At 41.0% G+C, this 18896-nt stretch overlaps 1 protein-coding gene across 3 annotated transcripts in view; it reads left to right on the top strand.

Annotated features, from left to right (window-relative positions):
* The first annotated feature begins 440 nt into the window (after positions 1-440).
* Positions 441-18896, top strand: part of DNAAF11 (dynein axonemal assembly factor 11) — a 103062-nt gene continuing 84606 nt past the window's right edge. For all 3 annotated transcript variants that reach the window (XR_012514186.1, XM_074387146.1, XM_074387147.1), the window contains exons 1-3: positions 441-575; positions 13578-13745; positions 17869-17946. Coding sequence is in view for 2 of the 3 variants with exons in the window: in XM_074387146.1 (XP_074243247.1) it covers positions 566-575; positions 13578-13745; positions 17869-17946 (256 nt within the window). In the remaining variant the exon portion in view is untranslated. The remainder of the gene's footprint in view (positions 576-13577; positions 13746-17868; positions 17947-18896) is intronic.

Below are 18896 nucleotides of genomic sequence, written 5' to 3'. Positions count from 1 at the left end.
GAACATTTATAGTGAGCCTGTTGTTTTTATAGTGTCTTTCATTCACTCAAATTAAGTAAAGCTTCGCAGTGATCCTCTTAGGTTATGATTTCTCATCTGTAGAGAAGGAAGTTTAAGGTCATCCCCCCGGTAGAGTGGGGGGCCAAGTCCAGACCTCTTGGCTCTGGAAACTTTAAATCAAACACAAAAAGGAAAAGCAACGTCAACGGCGGTGTGGAGGACAAGCCTGAAGGCACAGGAAAGAGAAATGTCCTGATTCCTTGTTCAGTCTGGACCTGTGATTCGGGGAGAGAGAAGCAGTCTGCGGCCAGTCGCAGGCGGGACCAGAACAAAGGCTGGTGTGGCTCGGGGAGCCCCTGCTTCCGGTCTCTTCACCACCGTTTCCGGCCGGCTCCGCGGAGCTCAGGAAACGCGGCGTGTCTTGGCGCCGCGCGGCCGCCGTAGAGTCCCGGTTGCCTTGGTTCCCGAGTTCCGATGGGGACGCGCTGAGGAGCTGCGGTGAGGGGCGGAAGGCGTCCTTCGGGGTCCGGCCGGGCGTGCGGGGCCAGCGAACTGGAGAGGCGCCATGGGCTGGAGTAAGCCCCCCGCCACCCTCCGCCCTCCGTCGTTGTCCTTGCGGGCGTCGTCCCGGGTCCCGTGGGATCCTCGCCGCCGGTTCCCCGGCGCTCGGGCGGACCCCGGCCCCACCCGGCCCTGCGCCCTGCAGCCCCGCTGCTCCGCCTCGTCCGCAGACCGGCCGGGCGGCCTGGCCTTTTCCAGCTCGGGCTCCAGTCTGTGCAATGGGCGGGGTCGTGGGAAGGGGAGGAGGGGCCGAAAGGCACTGGACTCAGAAAAGGGGGTCGGGGGAGGTGCAGGGGTTTTGGCGTCAGGCACACCCGGTTTCGGCCGAGCGGCTCCTTACTCGCTGTGTAGTCGTGGGCCGGTCGCTGCCGCCAAGCCGCAGTCTTAGGACGCATCCGGAAGGCAGTGTAGCCCAGTGGTGGAGGGTCCCGACTCTGGAGCCAGGGTTGAAGTCCTCCCTCCTCCTGTGCCTTTGAGTGAGTGACTTCACCCCGTGGGCCTCAGCTTCATCTCCAAAATAAAGGCAATCATAGTACTGTTTTAGACACAGTAACAGTAAGTGTTATAAATATAAACGTTTCTTTATTATTATTATTATTTTTGAGTAGTCTTGCTCTGTCGCCAAGGCTAAAGTGCAATGGCTCGATCTCGATCTCCGCTCACTGCAGCCTTCGCTTCCCGGGTTCCAGCAGTTTTCCTACCTCAGCCTTCGAAGTAGCTGGGATTACAGGCTCATGCCATCACGCCTGGCTAATTTATATTTTAGGTAGAGTCAGGTTTTCGCTATGTTGGCCAGGCTGGTCTCGAACTCCTGACCTCAGGTGATCCGCCCGCCTCAGCCTCCCAACGTGTTGAGATTACAGGCATGAGCCACCGCGCCCAGCCACAAATGTGTTTCTTTAAAAATATACTAACAGACTGCAAGGTGATGCGGGTAAGTTATTTATATTAGATGAACAGTTTCGATATCGACAATGTTCCTGAGCTCCCCATATGGCAGTTTTGTAAAGCTCCACCTAATTGATCACTTATCATTGTAAAAGTGTCATAATTAACTTTTTTAAAAAAAATCAAGAGCCTGCTCCAGATGATGGGCATTCTGTCCTGGAAGACCTGACAGCCTGCAGGTGGGAAGGGTGCGGGGCGGGGGGAGTGATTTGTAAATGTTAAAACTCCTTTCCTAAACCAGCTACTGGTATTTCTTCCTGTGTTCTCAGGACTGTTTCCCCATCCCCTCTCACCCTAGTTTGTTCCTTCCCTCCCTCCCTTCCTCCCTTCCTTTCTTCCTTCCCTATTTTATGTCATGACTTTTCCTTTGCCCTCTTTCTCTGAATCGTGCCCACTTTCATTTGTGAAATCATTAACTGGTCAGACTTGCATCGGAGTGTCTACCTTGAGTCAGGCATTGAATCCAGGATACAGTGAGGAAGGAGACAGATGTGGCCCTACCCTCCTAGGGAGGGAGAAGACAAACACAAGGGTGGTGGTCACAGCCAGGCGAGAGAGCGTGGGCAGGGGACCTAACCTCAGGGTGGGGGGAGGCTTCTCTGAGAAAGCAGTGCTGTCTGAAAATGAAACAGGAAGGCACAGTGAATTGCTCACAGGTGAGAAAGAGTGGGGCTTCTTGGTGGCAAATTGTCGCTGACTGTAACTGGTGAGACAGAAATAAGGAATGGAGAGCAAAGAGAGATGGAAGGCTTGACAGACAGGGAGGCAGGGATCCGCTCATAGGGGTTTTGTCCTTAGGATTTAGAAATTTATCCAAAGAGCCACAGGGAAACCAAAAGGTTTTGTTCACGGGCATGACTTGGCCCTGTAGGAGTGCAAGTGGGAGATAGTAGGCTGAACTCAGGTCGTGGCAGCAGGACAGGTGACTCTTCAATGAGTAGCTCTGATGTGCCAGGCTTGGTTAAAATGCTTTACATGCATTCTCCGATCTGATCTTCCCAGCAGCCTTTTAAGGTAGGGAAGGATTACTGACATCTCCATTTTTTAGGTGAGGCACAGAGAGTAAATCACACAGTCACTGTCAGGGCTGGAACAGAACCCACGAAGATATCCTCTGGGTCCTGCATGACACCACACTGCCTCCTACAGGACTGAGGCTAAGTGGACAAATTGGAAAGATGTGGGTGGAGAAAGTGGTCCTCTCTTGCTGTGCCACAAACGCTTTTTACATGTTCTCTCTCTCCTGTGCTTCCCAGTAATTGGCCTTCTGCCTCTTGCTAACGTCTCCTGACTGCTCCTGTGTGCCCTTTTTTCCGCTGCTTTTCCTGTATTTTCCAGAAAAAGATGTAGGGATATCATTAGTACAGGTTTTAGAGAGACCATGCTGGAGAGATCATTTACTGTACCTGTTCGTTTTAGAGATGAGAAGGGGAACATTGATCCAGCCAATGCGAAATCCCGTCTGTCAGGAGAGATGTCGAACCTAGGATACAAGCTTCCCAGCTTTCACTGCTCTTTCCACAATTCTCAGCTTCCGACAGCTGAAGGAGAAATTCGAGCCTCTGAGAGAGCATGATAATAATGGTTCATGATTGCTGAGCTGCTTATTGCCTTCTAGGCAGTGTTCTGAAAGTTTCTGTGTGTGTGTGCTCATTGAATTCTCACAATCATCCGAGGTAGACACTAGTATCATCTCCATTTTGGAGATGGGGAATCTGGAGCACAGAGAGGTTAAGCAGAGTGCCCAGTGTCACACAGTAAGTGTTATATCTGGGATGGTAAGCAGAGCCCGTACTCTTGGATGTGTTTGCTGTATTGCCTCTTAGGAGTAAGAGAAAGTTTGGTGGGAAAAAGAGAGGTCATGGTGCAAAATCTCATATCAAGTCAAAGAGACCACTACGTTTAGTGTTCTGTCTGCTCAGGAGGACCAATATTAAGCCTGGGGACAGTGGCTAGGAGAAAATGAGTTAATTCCTCTCTGTGTATTTAATCTGGTAGATATTGTGATTTAGAGAAGATCTATCATCTTTATTTTTCAATTTTATATTACTGAATACATTTTGTATTACTGTGACACAGTTGTCATCTATGTATCTTCTTTAGTGAAATGTTTCAGATATTTTGCCCATTTTATATATTGATTTGTTTTCTTATCATTGAGTTTTAAGAGTCCTTTATATTTTCTGGACATAAGTCATCAGATACATAATTTGCAAATATTTTCTCCCCTTCTATGGCTTATGTTTTTTCTCTTAATTATGAAAGAAAAGTTTTAAATTTTGAGGTCTAATTTATTATTGTATAGATCTTGCTTTTGGTGTCATATCCAAGAAATCTTTGCTAAGTTTACATAGATTTTTTTCTAGAAATTTTTTTCCTAGAAATTTTATAATTTTTGCTTTTACATTATTCTATCATTCATTTGACCCAGTTTTTGTATATGATGTGAGATGTAGATTAAAGTGGTTGGTTTTTTTTTTATTTGTTTGTTTTTTTTCTTTTTTGTGGAAATCTAGTAGTACCAGCAATACTTGTTGAGGACTGTGCTCTCCCCATTGAATTGAACCTTTGGATAAACCAGTGGCGTGTATGTATGTGTGTTCTGGACTCTGTTTTCTGATTCGTTGCTTTATTTGTCGTCGTCTTGTCAATTCCACACACTCTTAATTACTGAAGCTTTGTAATAAGTAGTCTTGAAATCAAGTAGTGTTTTTCCTCTATATATTTTTTTCTCTTTCAAAGATGTTTTAGGCATTCAGATCCTTTGCATTTCTATATGAATTTCGGTAGTATCTTGTCAGTTTGTACAAAATAAGTCTGCTGGGATTTTGACCAAAATAAGTCTGCTGGGATTTGGTTTTAAATCTCCAGCTCAATTTGAGGAGAATGAGCGTCTTAACAATATTGAATCTTCTGACCCAAGAACAAGGGATATATCTCTGTTTATTTAGATCTTAGAAAATATGTCTGCAGAATTTGTGAAGTTTTCAGTGGATGGACTTTGCACATTTATCTCTGATTTATTTCTAAGTACTTTATATTTTTGATGCCATTGTAAATGGTTAATATATAGGAGTATACTTGATTTTTTCATATAGATCTTATATTCTGCAATCTTGTCAAACGTTCTTACTCAAGTAGCTTTTTATGTGAATTCCATTTGGTGTTCTCTGTAGGCAGTCAAGTCATCTGCAAATGGAAATAATTCTACTTCTCTACCACTTGGATGTCTTTTTTTTTTCCCCCTTGCCTATTGCTAGAACCTTCAGTATAATGTTGAAGTGGTGATAACAGATTTCCTTGGCTTTTTTCTTATTCTTAGGGGAAATGTCTTTCTTCACTCAATATAATGTTGATTATAGGTCTTTTGTGGATACTCCTTTGTAAGTGGAGTTCCTTTTTATTCTTAGTTTTCCGAGTTGTTGTCTTTTAAAAATCAGGAATGGATGTTGGATTTTGTCTACTGCCATTTTGCACCTACTGACATTATCACCTTTTTAGTTTATTAATATTGTATGTTGCATGGATTTCTGAGCATTATATTAACCTTGTATACATTGGATAACCCCCCCTTAGTTATAAAGTATAATCTTTTTATTATATTGTTGGATTTGATTTGCTAAATATTTTGCTTAGGATTTTTAAATATGTGTCCATGAGGTACATGGGTCTGTAGTTTTCTTTTCTTGTAATGTATTTGATTGGTTGCAATTCTGGCCTTATAGAATATAATGGGAAGTGTTATTTCCTCTTCAATTTTCTATAAGAGTTTGTGTATATGGGTAGGGTATTATTTTCCCTTAGATTCTTGGTAGAATTAATCAATGGGAGACGTCTGTGCCATAGTTTTATTTGTGGAAAGAAAGGTTTTTAACTACATATCAAGTCGATACAGGGCTATTCAACTTATCTACATATTCTTGAGTGAGTTTTGGTAGTTTGTGTCTTTTAAGGGATTCACCCACTTAATTGAAGTTCTTGAATTTATTGGCATGAAGTTACTTATATGATTTCTTTTTTTATCATTTTAGTATCTGTAGAATACATATGATGTCACCTCTCTCACTCCTAATATTGGCAATTTGTGTCTTCTCTTTTTTTTTTTTTTTTTTTTTTTGCTGATAAGTCAGACTAAAAGTTTACCAATTTTATTTTCCTAAAGAGCCAGCTTTAATTTTTATTGATTTTTCTCTATTTTTTTCTGCTTTTCATTTCATTGATTTCTGTTATAATCTTCATTATTTGCTTTCTTCTGCTTATTTTGGGTTTAATTTGTTCTTTTTCTAGTTTAATTTGTTCTTTTTCTAGTGGAAGCCTATATGTGAGACCTTTCTTTTTTCCTACTAGGTGTATTTAATGCTATAAATTTACCTCTAAGTAATGTTTTAGCTGTATCCTGCAAATTTTGACATGCCTTTTTTTTTGTGTGTATAATTTTTAATTCTGTTCAAAATGCTTTCTAATTTTCCTTTTTATGTCCTTATGTCCAAGTTAAAAAAAAAGTTAGTTTTGTATGTTTTGTATAGATTTTTTTAGTTATTCTAGGCTAGAGGGTAAACCCTATTTCACAGCTCTATTATGTCCAGAACCTTTCATTTACACTAATCTTATGATGAAGTACTGGTCCTAGCCCTCAGCTTTCTGTGTCCTCTGGTTTCAGGAAATGAAAACCTCTTCATAGTGCTCCCAATGCAGTCCTCTGGTTTCACACTTTCTCTCTCAGCCTTTCTTTATCAGTTATATTAGGCAGCAGCCTTTATACAATACAATTGTCCTTTAAGTTACAGTTTGTTTAGCAGCAACCTTTATACAATATAGTTGTGCTTTAAGTTACAGTTTCTCTCGTGTTTCTCTAACACCTGACACGTTATACTTACTAGTAAATTCCCTTCCACTGTATCCTATCTCTGTTCAACACCAGGGAAAGTCTTTACAATTGCATATCTGCCTTGGGCCAGGCACTGTCTATATTCTGCCTACTAGGAATAATGGTGTCCTTGGACTCTGGCAGTATGTAATCTGACTCCAAAAGTCTATCTCGGCTGACATCTGCTTTCATGAACCACTTCTGTCATCAACTCTTCTAGCTTGGGCTCCTCAGGAAGCTGAAATCTAGGTGGGAACTAGCATGCAGGAGGTTTATTAGGGAATACTGTTGGGGTGGGTAGGAAAAAAATCAAGATTGGGCGGAGGGGGAAGCTGGGCTGTGATGTGTCTAACAAAGGCCTTTGGAAACCGACTAGGAGATCTAAACTTGGAATGGCCCTTCTGACTTGCCCAAGTTGGGGTGAAGAACTGGACCTTTACAGCCCCTACATTAACTAGTCATTAAATGTGGGCTTTCCCAGGAAAGGGAAAGGGCAATGACCTTGGTTAAACAATGTCTTCAGCTGAGGCAGCTCGTGAGGAAGGTGGGCAGCCAAGGGCTGTCTGTGAACTGAGCTCCCAGCAGCTGGAGGAATTAATCTTTCAGCTTTGAAGAGGGACCTGAGAAGTGCATCATGTCATTCACAATGGCCTCAGATGCCCTTTCCTGGTTTATCTAAGAAACATCTACTCACATTTCAAGATTCACCTCGGGCCTCTCCTCCATGAAGCCTCTTCTGACCTCCCTTTTCTCAGTAGCACCGATGCTGTGCGCTCATTGTACTTTCTATGTGCTTCTCTTAGTGCCCCAAAGCACTTGGTGCTTTTCAGTAGCGCACTCTACCAAATAATCCCCAAAGACATTACAGGAGTAGGGTACGGTATGGCTGACACTCATGATGAGCCTGGCTCAGCAAGAAAAGACAGGCAAGTGTACAATCCTGCTTTTAAAAGTTTCCACTGAAAATGGTTAAAAAATGTTTTGGATGCTGCAGGAGGTGACCATCACCTATTTGTAACCCTTTCATTTCTATTAAATCTTAGTTTCATACACATATCTGATACGTCTTTCAAGATGTCTGAAAATGCTACAAAATCTGCAATAAATACATATTGGTTGACTTTATTCTAATATCTAGCAGGAAAGAAAAGAGTTGTTTACAAAACGTGATGTAAAACCTGAAGGAATGAACACGAAGTTATTGACTTTGGGAGTTGTTAGAACTTTGCACAATGTAAGGAAAAACTTCAGAAGCAAACACAGCAGGACAGCCCCCAGTATCAGACACCTCCTTCTTGTGCCCTCTGTCTCTGCTCCCTGCAATGTCATTTTACTGATACACTCTCAAATTTTGGAGAACCCATTCATATTAAGGAATTGGAAAGAAGCTTAGGTGGGCTGAGCTAGTTTGATTCAACTTTTGGATTCCTCCACAGTCTCTTTTAGTGAGGGGAGTATGTACCTGGTGGTTGAAGCTGTCATTATCCTTCATCAAGTACTTATTTCTCCAGTTAGGCAGATATTGGTTAGCACTCACCCATCTGCATCTTGTATTTTGCTGTTTGAAATTTCCTAAAATAAGGAAGTGAAAGCAATATGTTCTGTATTATACCTTGGCATGTTTTTCTTCTATACCATATAATGGGTACTATAATACCATTTCTCTTGAAATGGTCTTATGATAACATATTAATTACTCCAAAGCATTTTATTATTTATTTATTTACTCATTTATAGGAAAAAGGGAACTGATGCTTATTGTCCAATGACTGTATACCAGGCACTGTGTTAAGGGCTTTACTTAATTATTTAATTATCAGAAAAATTTTAAGAAATCATTGCTGACATTATCTCCAGTTTACAGATGAGAAAACTGAAAATAGATGAATAGTTTTGTCCAAATCTACATATCATAAACAGGTAGAGAATGGTGGAGCAGGGATTTGACATAATCTTTTTATAATAACACTGCATGCCCCCCCCCCTCCATTGCTTAGGTTATGTTCCAGTTCTAAATAATAGTATAAATTCATTCTAGATCCTTAGCTCTCCAGGGCTCTTTACAATGGACTCAAAGCTGCCTAGCTTTTTTATATTTCCCAGTTTTTTCAACACTTTGCTCTAACCATGATAAATATCACATAATTTACAGAATCCTCTATGGCCTCTCTCCTTCTGAGCTTGCTTCTTGGAATTGTCTTTTATCTGCCCTGTTCTCTTGAATAATCTTACTCATCCTCAGTGTCTCAGCTGAAGACAGGAAGCTTTCCATATACTTCCAAGTCTAGATTAGAAGCTCTGGGTATCCCAGACCATCCACATGTCACCCAGTGGTATGTACATTGTGCTTCTTTTCTGCCTCTACTACCAGGCAGCCTCCATGAAAGCAAGAACTGTCTGCCGTTGTGTCTACAACACCATTACTGAAGGTATATTCACTGTATTCTTGCTGCAAAGTGAATGAAGATACACTCGCGTCCTGGCCTTTGTGCTATGCTGTTTCTTCTGCTCCATTCTCTTCTTTTTTCTGGTTAATTCTCATTTGTGCTCTGTATCTCTATCAACATCCCCTCCTTCTGAAGCCGCACCTGGGTTGGGTCCTCCTCCTACATGTTTCATGGTATCCAGCTCTTCTCTCAAGCTCACCATTCATCACACACTGTTGTCACTGCCTCTCATTAATTCTGGAGTGAAAACTCCTTAAGGGCAGAGTTTGTATCTTTTTTTTTTTTTTTTTACTTATAATTTAATTTTGTTTTAACTTGCCACATAATTGTACATATTTATGGCATACATAGTGATGTTTCAGTATATACGCTGTAGAGTAATCAGACCAGGGTAATTATCATATCCATTATCTAAAACATTTATCATTTCTTTGTGTTGGAAACATTCAATATCTTCCTTCTAGCTATTTGAAACTATATATTATTTTTCTTTTTAATCTTATATTCAGAGGGTATATGTGCAGATTTGTTACTTGGTTATATTGGATGATGCTGGGGTCTGATCTTCAAGTACACCCCTCACCTAAATAGTGAACACAGTACCCAGTAGGTTGTTTTTCAACCCTCGCCTCCCCTCCTTCCCCCATTTTGGAGTCCCCAGTGTCTATAGTTTTCATTTTATGTCCTTGTGTACCCACTGTTTAGCTCCAGCTTATAAGTGAGAACATGCAGTATTTGATTATCTGTGCACAAATTCACTTATGATAATGGCCTCCAGCTATATCCATGTTGATGCAAAGGACATGATTTTATTCTTTTTATGGCTGCATAGTATTCCATGGTGTACCTATGCCAGATTTTCTCTATCCAGTCTGCTGTTGATGGGAACTTGGGTTGAACACATGACTTTGATATTATGAATAGTGCTGCAATAGCACAGGAATATAGGCGTCTTTTTGATTGATTGAGTGGTTTATTTTCATTTGGGAAAATACCCAGTAGTGAGATTGCTGGGTTGAATGTTCATTCTATTTTTAATTCTTTGAGAAATCTCTATTCTGTTTTCCATAGGGGTTGAACTAATTTACATTCTCATCAACAGTATACAAGTGTTCCCTTTTCTCTGCATCTTTGCCAACATCTATTATTTTATGACTTTTATAGTAATAGCCATTATTAATAGAAAAGGTCTGCTGGGAAATTCCAGATCTTTACAGTTCTATCCTTCTCTGCAATTCTCCATTTTCTTTTAGTGTATCCTAATTGTATATAATCATTGCTATCCGGGCAACCTTCTCTGTTGTGTCCCTTCTTTCCTTTGTGTGTGTGTATGTGTGTGTGTGTGTGTGTGTGTGTGTGTGTGTGTGTGTAGATTAGTTGCTAATGCTAAGGGAAGTTCCCTGAACTCTACCTCTTTAAACTAATAGGGATTTTTCTCATCTTAATTCTCATGGTTAGAGGATATGAATCAACATAATTCTTTCTTAATATCTATGTGCCTTTGAAAAAGAAGATTGGACAATTGCATGAAGTGATAAATTTTACACACATAACAGCATGATGAAGATAGTTTCTTGGCTGGTCACACTGGGTTACACGTGTAATCCCAGTACTTGGGGAAGCCAAGGTGGGTGGATTGCTTGTGTCCAGGAGTTTGAGACCAACCTGGGCAGCACGGTGAAACCCTATCTTTACAATAAAAAAAAAAAAGCAAAAATTACCTGGGTGTGGTGGCACATGCATATAGTTCCAGCTACTCAGGAGGCTGAGGTGGAAGGATCCCTTGAGCCTGGGCTGCAGTGAACCATAATCATGCCACTGCATTCCAGCCTGGGTGACAGAGTAAGACCCTGTCTCAAAGGAAAAAAAGGGCATTTCTTAAATGTTCAGAGGTGTAGCAAAAGAATACTACAAGGATATTTGGTGCCAGGAGAAACTTTGTCAACCCTGTAAATCTTTTAAGAGTGGACAGTTTGGATAAGCCTTTTAGAAGGTAGACTGGAGGTGCCTGTGATGCCTTGAGCAGCCTTGAGGGTTAGAAAATCCCACATGGCAATGTAAGCCAGAGACCAGGTGATGTGAACATGCTCTCAGAAGTCCCCTGAACACATTTGACTTAAGCATAAATGACAGCTCCTTTGGAGTTCAAGTTAAGTTACATCTTCAATATGGATATAAAACTAAGCCTTCAACCAGAATCTGGGGCAAGAGTTTAAGTAAAGGCCCATGTATCAAGTTATAAATCAAACTGCTAAATCAAATATGTCTTCCTCCCTTGGGAAGTATACTTTCACAACAACCTGGAAGGCTGCATTTCATATACTGGAGTTCTGTGACAGAGCATGGTGGCTTGGGGAAAGCTTGTCCTCTGGCTCTGTCTTCCCTTTTCTTCCCATCTGTGGCTCTATCCTGGCCCCTCATGCCCATGTATGAGCATGGACACTCCAGCCTACATATCCATGCTGTCCACATCCCTGACAAACAGCTGATCCTTGGACACCCCTAGGCACTGGCTTGTGTACCTGATGACATGATCTGTCTTCAAGAATGAACCTGAAGAAGCTGCCATTGAAGGGTTTGGAGTAGGGCTTGGAGCCCCTTGGACAGAGAATCCCATTGTTCCCTCCATGGGCCATGGTCTAGACAGGAAGACATGGGCCATTGATGGGCACATCCTTCTGGCCCCAAGGACTCAAATTCTAATAGTAGCAAGGCCTCCAACAATCCATCCCCTTGCTCTATGGATTTGTATAGTTTACAGATACACCATTAGTCATTGAGGGTGTTATTACTAGTAGTGAATAATTTCCACATTTTATTAAATGTACAGATAAGTGTTGTGCCATCTAAACCTTTTGACCCATGTTGCATCCCTGCTAAGAGAATTCTTATAAATTATAGATACAGATCAGACATTTTGCTTTACATAGGAGCATTGCTCTATCCTCTGGCTTTACCCATTTATTCATTATCAGTTGAATTTAAACTGTTAGAACCAACTTTGGAAAGGAGGATGGAGAGTAGTTTTAATGCTCTTCTCTTACAGGTTTGGTTTTTCTCTTTTCCTTGAATAGAGCTCCCCAAAACCAGCAGTGGAATTCCAGGGACAGCTGAATGGGGCTGGCAGCAGGGGTCCCAGTGAGTCAGTCTGGTGATGGTGTCCTGTTACTCTCCTTCCTGGGCGCTTTGGTCTGTCCCTCACCAGGATCTGGTTTGTGATAATCTCTGCCTGTTAGTTGAGCCAAAGCTTAGAGTAGCAAGGACTTTTCCCATGTATAGTATTTTAGTCTCTCAACCTCTACATTACGTCTGGTCCTTCTTCTAAAGAACTGTCATTGCAAGCACTTCTATCTCCTCCCAGCAGAGTTTAGCCAACTGCACGTGAAGGATCAAATTCGTACATGTTTTTACATTTAGTAAAAAGGCAAACTCCACTTTTAAAGATGTGACATAGAGGTGTGGTAGCAGAAGTTGCGGAAAAGAACTCTGTCTCTGCTAGAGCAGTCTGTATCTTCAGGAAACCTGGAATCTCAAGAGGCTGTTACTTGCTCATGCTTGCGGCTGGGGAGCGTAGTGGTTAAGAGCAATGGTCTGGCACTGCACTGTGAATTTAAAACATAGCTCTAGCACTTACCACCAAGACCCCAGGTAAGCTATTTAAACTCTCTGTGCTTTACTTCCTCATCTGACAGTTGGAAATAATAACTCCAGATAGTCATATATTATAGATGCAAGGCATTTAGAATAGTACCTGGCACCTTGTAAGTGACAATTATTATCTCCTGGTGTAGACAGACAATATTTCCACATCCTACTTAAGATGTGAGGGTTCAACCAGTAACATTTTCAGTGGCAGTGGGAAATGCGTGATTCCTCCTTGTCTTTAGCTCTTTGGTTTCGGTACATCTTTATGAAGATGATTCATGGTCTTGTGGTTGGCCCCGACTGTGGACCATAGACAGCACTATGTCCAGTCTCCTTGCGCCATTTTCATCACATACTGCTGACCTTCTGTGGCAGGCAAGCCCAGTGCTACACATCACTCTTGTCAGAGCTCCCATTATGCCTTCTCCCGTGAGCAGCTTTAAAAAACATTCTCCTAGGAAACAAACAAGTGGCGGCTGCTTGGTAAGACTGCAGTACAAGATCTGAGGTGTTCATTTTCTTTGTTTTAAGTGTAGTTAAATTAATAAATACTGGTTAAATGAATGACTCATGACCTTTCTTCTTTGAATGGTGGAAGATGCTTTCATATTTCTGCCCTCTGCCAGCCCCACTGTGCCTCTCAGTAGCAAGTTGCTCTGTCTCAGATTAGTTAGTGGATCTCATCCATTTTGACATGGTTCCACTGTAAGATTCCATATGAACATTCTTATAGCCATTAACTCTCAACCCCATCTTCATCCATACAGCAAAATATATGTAGATCTTACACATTCAAAGACATCCATACAGCAAAATATATGTAGACCCTACACATTCAAAGACATCCACACAGCAAAATATATGTAGACCCTACACGTTCAAAGATAAATACGATATCAGCATGTTTTCTTCTTCCCTCTGACTCACATCATGGCATCACAAAAACTCCAGGAGAAGGTAGCATTTTCTCTTTCACTTTGAAAATTACTTAGGCCTGGAGAATTGACATTTAACTAAAAAAAAAAAAAAGCCCAAATGCATTAATAGCACAATAATCTTATATTGAACAATGGGGACATTAATGTAATATGTAACACGTTTTCTTCCAGTCACAGAAGATCTTATTAGACGGAATGCTGAACACAATGACTGTGTCATTTTTTCCTTGGAGGAACTCTCCTTGCATCAGCAAGAAATAGAAAGACTAGAACACATTGATAAATGGTGCCGGGATTTAAAAATTCTCTATCTTCAAAATAATCTTATTGGAAAAATTGGTAAGTTTCAGTACTTAGCTCTCATGGTTTCTTTAACATTGTGAATGAGAGAACTTTGGAAAGGGTAGTGTTATTTTCAGAAGAAGACAATCACTGGAAAAGAATTGCTTGGGAAAATGGACACAGCCGTCTTTCAGTAGTTGTATGGGGGGCATTTCCCTGAACATTTCTGTATGTAGTGAAAACAATTTCCAGCAAGGAGCTGGGAGAGCAGATAAAGGTGAAGAACACATTACTTGACCTGATCATCTAAAAAGACAGAGAACACATCAGACCTGATATTTTTTAAGTTTGAAAGGGAGGAGGTATTTGTCATGGTTTTACATCACACTGTAAAACTAATTTATATAAGAATTGAGGGAGTCCTTGTCAGGTTACTGCAGATTTATTGTATATTTATTGTGACCATATATGTGCAAGGCATTGTGCTCTGTGTTGGGTATTGAGGGGGTTCCAATTTGGAATGAAAATTAGAGGTAAATGCAGGAATCACGTCAATGAAGATAAAAATAGCAGCATTAAAACTGATAAAGAAGAGCGACTTAGACTTGCAGCCAAGTGGGCTTGCTAATATTGCCCTTAGAATAAACCTACCCACCCAGTTACATGCAGAATCGGACAACCACAAGTTTCTCCTACCCAGGTGGGTCTTTGCTTTATGTCAGGAGGTAGGTTGAGATCATGTGCTCTCTGCTGGCAGGAAGATTCCAGAAATCAGGAAAGAGGGTGGAACTGGGTGTGCTGAGTTTCTTCTCCGGATGAACCTATCAGATACGTTGGTCTTCCTTCCCCCACTACACCTGACTTCTCCCACAGAATGGTGAATTAAAGGGAAGAGGGAAGGGAGGCCTGTGCAGTTGCTCTAATGGAGGTCCTGCCACATGGAAACTGAAGGAAAATCCCCAGCACCCAGAAAGAGAAAGCACAGGCTCTGGCGTCAGGTAGAACTGTGTCAGAAGGCTGCCTTTGCCACCTACCTATTTGCACTGTGAAATTTTAAAAGTCAGTTACTTTGCCCAAGTCTTAGTTTTGCCATCTGTAAAATGGCTAATAATAAATGTCTGATGTCTAAATTGGCATACAGATTACATGAAATGACATGCTTGGTACTTGTTAAATCATAAGTATTCCATAGAGGATACCTGCTGTGCTGCTACTATTATCAATTCGATCATTTACCCCAGGGTGCCCCAGGCTAGCCAGTTGAAGGTAGGAGCAGAAGGGAGAAGCCAATGGAGTTGGAGGAAAAAAGATGGAGTCAGGATTGATGAGGCAGAGAGAGTGCCAACCCCTGTGTGCCCTGGCACGAGAACTCAGAGGTCAACTTATAGGATTTTATTTTACTTCCCATGGTAATGTGCTGGGGTTCACATCAGGGGGCATTTGGTTGTCGCATCAGAGATATTTTTGGTTGTCGCATGTGTATGGGAGGATGGGGAGGGGATGCTATTGGCATCTAGGGTATAGAGGCCAGGAATACTGCAGACAGTCCTACAGTGCACAAGATGCCACCCCCACCCCCAAGAAAGAATGGTCCAACCCAAAATGTTAGTATTGCTGAAGTTGAGAAATGCTGGTGATGTGGTTGCCTGTAGTTTCGTGGATAATTGAAAATTGGCTTCAGACTTGCAGAAAGCCTAGATTTGCATCATTTTTTGAAGATTTACTAAAATTCTCTGTATTTTTTCAGTTAATTATTTTTGGCATCTTTAACTTGACCAGAAATTAGAAACTCTGGCACATTGTTAAATTAAAAAGGCTATTACAGAAAACCACCAGCTTTTATGCATGGGGGCATGAAAGAACGGTTCTAATTGTACAGATCTAAAAGAGTTCCCAAAATTTTAATCTTCACAGCTGGGTCCATCACAATTACTAATTAGGAGCATGGTATTTCAGTCCTTTTCAGAGCTGTGAGAAAGCTTAAATTTTTGCTTCCAAAGTATTCTTAAATTAAACATCCTTTTAAATCCCAATAATGGGATTTTTCAGTGCTACTCCACCCATAGGCATTTAGGCACTTATTTAGCAAGTAAAACTACTCCTCTAGGATTCAGACTTGCTCTTGTGCCATTGAGGTGGAAATTTGCGAAGCAATTGCCTTTCCTAAAGCTCTGTTGCCCATGGGAAGACACAGATGGTCTGCTGAGGAAGGCTCTGCTTAGAGGTAACCCAAGAGGGAGCCCAGGGGCCAGGTGGGGTCTTGTCCAGTGCCCTGCCCCAGACCTACTGAATCAGAACCTGTGGGCTCCTGGAACCAACCCTTTCAACAGCTTCACAATGGGCTACATGCCTAGGCCAAGTTGAGAGCCACAGAGCTTCTTAAACCTGAGAAGGGAGAGGGTCTACTCCAAGTTCGTGGGTCTGCTTAGTTGATGAAAACTGTTTGTAGAATGGTTTGGCTAGAACTCAGACTCCTTTCCACTACCCAAGAGGCTCTTCTCTTTTGTCTTACTGAGAGCTTCACCCGCTTCCCTCTTTCCAAGTTGGGCCCTGTTGTTTTTGAGGAGTTAATTTAGGAAACCCTCCCTGAGCAAGTCTTACTTTTCTATCATATGACTCCTTTAGCAGTTAGAGGGTGATATATATAATAAAGGGAAGTCCTGTTTCAAACAGGTATTTTATTGTGGGCTGGCCATTTTAATAATAATATTTTTGTTGAGGATATAGACTAGACTCTCATAGTTCTTGGCACATAGAAACCTCCAAATCTGTTGACAATTGAATGCTCAGATGTTTCTAGAGATCCTTTGCAAACATTAGGATTACTTAAGAATAATTTAAATTCTGAGACAAACTTCTGTAATTTTTCCCCCAAAATTCTCCTTTTAAACAATGCATAAATTGAAACTCAGAGACATGAACTGTTATGTTCACGTCCATGGAAACAAATATATGATGTTTTGTAAATTTTAGATTAACTTTTAGTGGTGATAAGGGTGATGATTATAAATCACCATGTTTTTCAGCTTCATCATATCCCTGAGAAATGGGCAGAGGAGGCACTAATTAAGTGAGGCTGCCCCCAGTGCACAGTCCTTAGCAGAGGTTTCTACATTCCTCTCATCTTAGAAAGAACTGCCCTTTTAAGGTGTACTATAGTGATTTAGTTTCAGGTTCTGGAGTGCAATTTCCTGGCTCTACCACTTAACCTTGGACAAGTAAATTAATTATCTGTACCTTGGTATTCTGATTTGTAAAAAGGGGATGATCATTTTGACCTCATAGGGTTATTATGAGGATTAAATAAGATAATACAGGCAAAATGCTTAGAACATTGTGTGACATATAATAAGCACTCAGCAATGTTTGATATTATTCACTGTTTTTCAAAGGCCCCATTCTGCAGCAATTCTGTGACTTGTTTATGCTTGTGGTTTTGCCTGTATGGGCTTTCATATTTATTAAATAAGATAATCCTGTGTCAGGTCGATTTTGGCTTCCAAGTCAAAGAAACCCAACTGAATGTGGTAGAACAGTAAGTAAATCAATTATCTTACCCATCTCTAAGTCTAGAGGTAGGGCAGACTCCAGAATCCATCAGGGTTGGTTGATTCCTTCTGTCTGCTCTACCAGCTATCCAGATTTGTCCTGCTGTTGTTTCTCTTATGATTGAGTATATGAATCAATAGAGATAGTAATTCCTTATTAATATCCCACAGGAAAAAGAGGTAAGACCCCCCCTCCCCCAAAGCATGGAATATAGATCCTTCCCTTTTATCTGGTTAGGAGCACTTGGTTTGCATGTCCTCTCCTGTACTACACAGTTGCCAAGAGACTGCCATGGGCTGTTTGGCTTAAATCTGCCTTCCTGAGCCATCACTAGCCAGAGAGATTGGATTGTCATGCGCTGGCACAGTTGTGTTAAACCTACCCCACCTAGAGTTAGGGCTAGGTAGGGATGTGAGCAAAACTGGGTTTCATTAGGAAGGATGGAGGGAGAAATAGGTCCTCCTCAGACAGCCACCATGTCTGATGTACAGGTATAGATTTTAAAAAGCAACATGGTTTTGGTAACCATAATAATCTTTAGATTTTCTTTATTATTTTAACAATAGATTACATAAAAGTGTCCTTATTTTGAAGATTATCTTATAATTAATTACATTATCTTATATTTCAGAGAATGTTAGCAAACTCAAGAAACTTGAATACTTGAATTTAGCTTTAAACAACATTGAAAAAATAGAAAACTTGGAAGGTAAGAATGTTTCTTCTGTTATGTTATGAATTAAAATTGAGATTTACAGTTAGATTTTTTTTTTTTTTTTTTTTTTTTGAGGAGGAGTTTCGCTCTTGTTACCCAGGCTGGAGTGCAATGGCACGATCTCAGCTCACCGCAACCTTCACCTCCTGGGTTCAGGCAATTCTCCTGCCTCAGCCTCCTGAGTAGCTGGGATTACAGGCACGCACCGCCATGCCCAGCTAATTTTTTGTATTTTTAGTAGAGACGGGGTTTCACCATGTTGACCAGGATGGTCTCGATCTCTTGACCTTGTGATCCACCCGCCTCGGCCTCCCAAAGTGCTGGGATTACAGGCTCGAGCCACCGCGCCCGGCAATTTACAGTTAGATTTAACAGTCTTGTATAAAAATAGGTATGCTTTTAAAATCAACATTTTACATACAGCATATAATTATTATTCTTATAAAAATTCAAGCAATAACGTGATATGTAAATTCAAAAATGGAAGTTACTTTGCCCCTTCCTAACCTAGCCTCCTCAGAAGTAGCCAGAATTAACACTTGGGTATATAGAAGGTGGTTTGTTTTATTTTGCTTTCTGTTAATGGTATCATACTATGAGTATTGTTTTGAAAATTAGTTTCTTCCCTAAAATTACCTTGCTTTTTTGATATCCAGGAAAGGGGGCGTGGGGCTACGTACTAGAATCATTGTAGACTGATTTATCTAACCATCTGTCTGCAAATGGACATTTGGGTGAGTTCCAGCATTTTGCTATAATAAGCATAGCTACAGTGAGCCTCCTTCTACATTTTAGTTTGTGTACATGGGCACAGTTTTTTCTAGGGCAGATACTTAGAAATGGAATTCCTGCATTGAAATCAGCATATTTTGAAATATACTGCCAAATTGTGCCCTAAAATATTTATTGTATTGATTTGTACTTAGATTAATCCTTGTGAGCAC

The sequence above is a fragment of the Saimiri boliviensis genome, chromosome 15, assembly GCF_048565385.1.
Source record: "Saimiri boliviensis isolate mSaiBol1 chromosome 15, mSaiBol1.pri, whole genome shotgun sequence".
In the NCBI taxonomy this organism is placed as follows: domain Eukaryota; kingdom Metazoa; phylum Chordata; class Mammalia; order Primates; family Cebidae; genus Saimiri; species Saimiri boliviensis.
The sequence above is the reverse complement of the archived record's forward strand: the minus strand, read 5'-3'. Positions and strand labels throughout refer to the sequence as shown.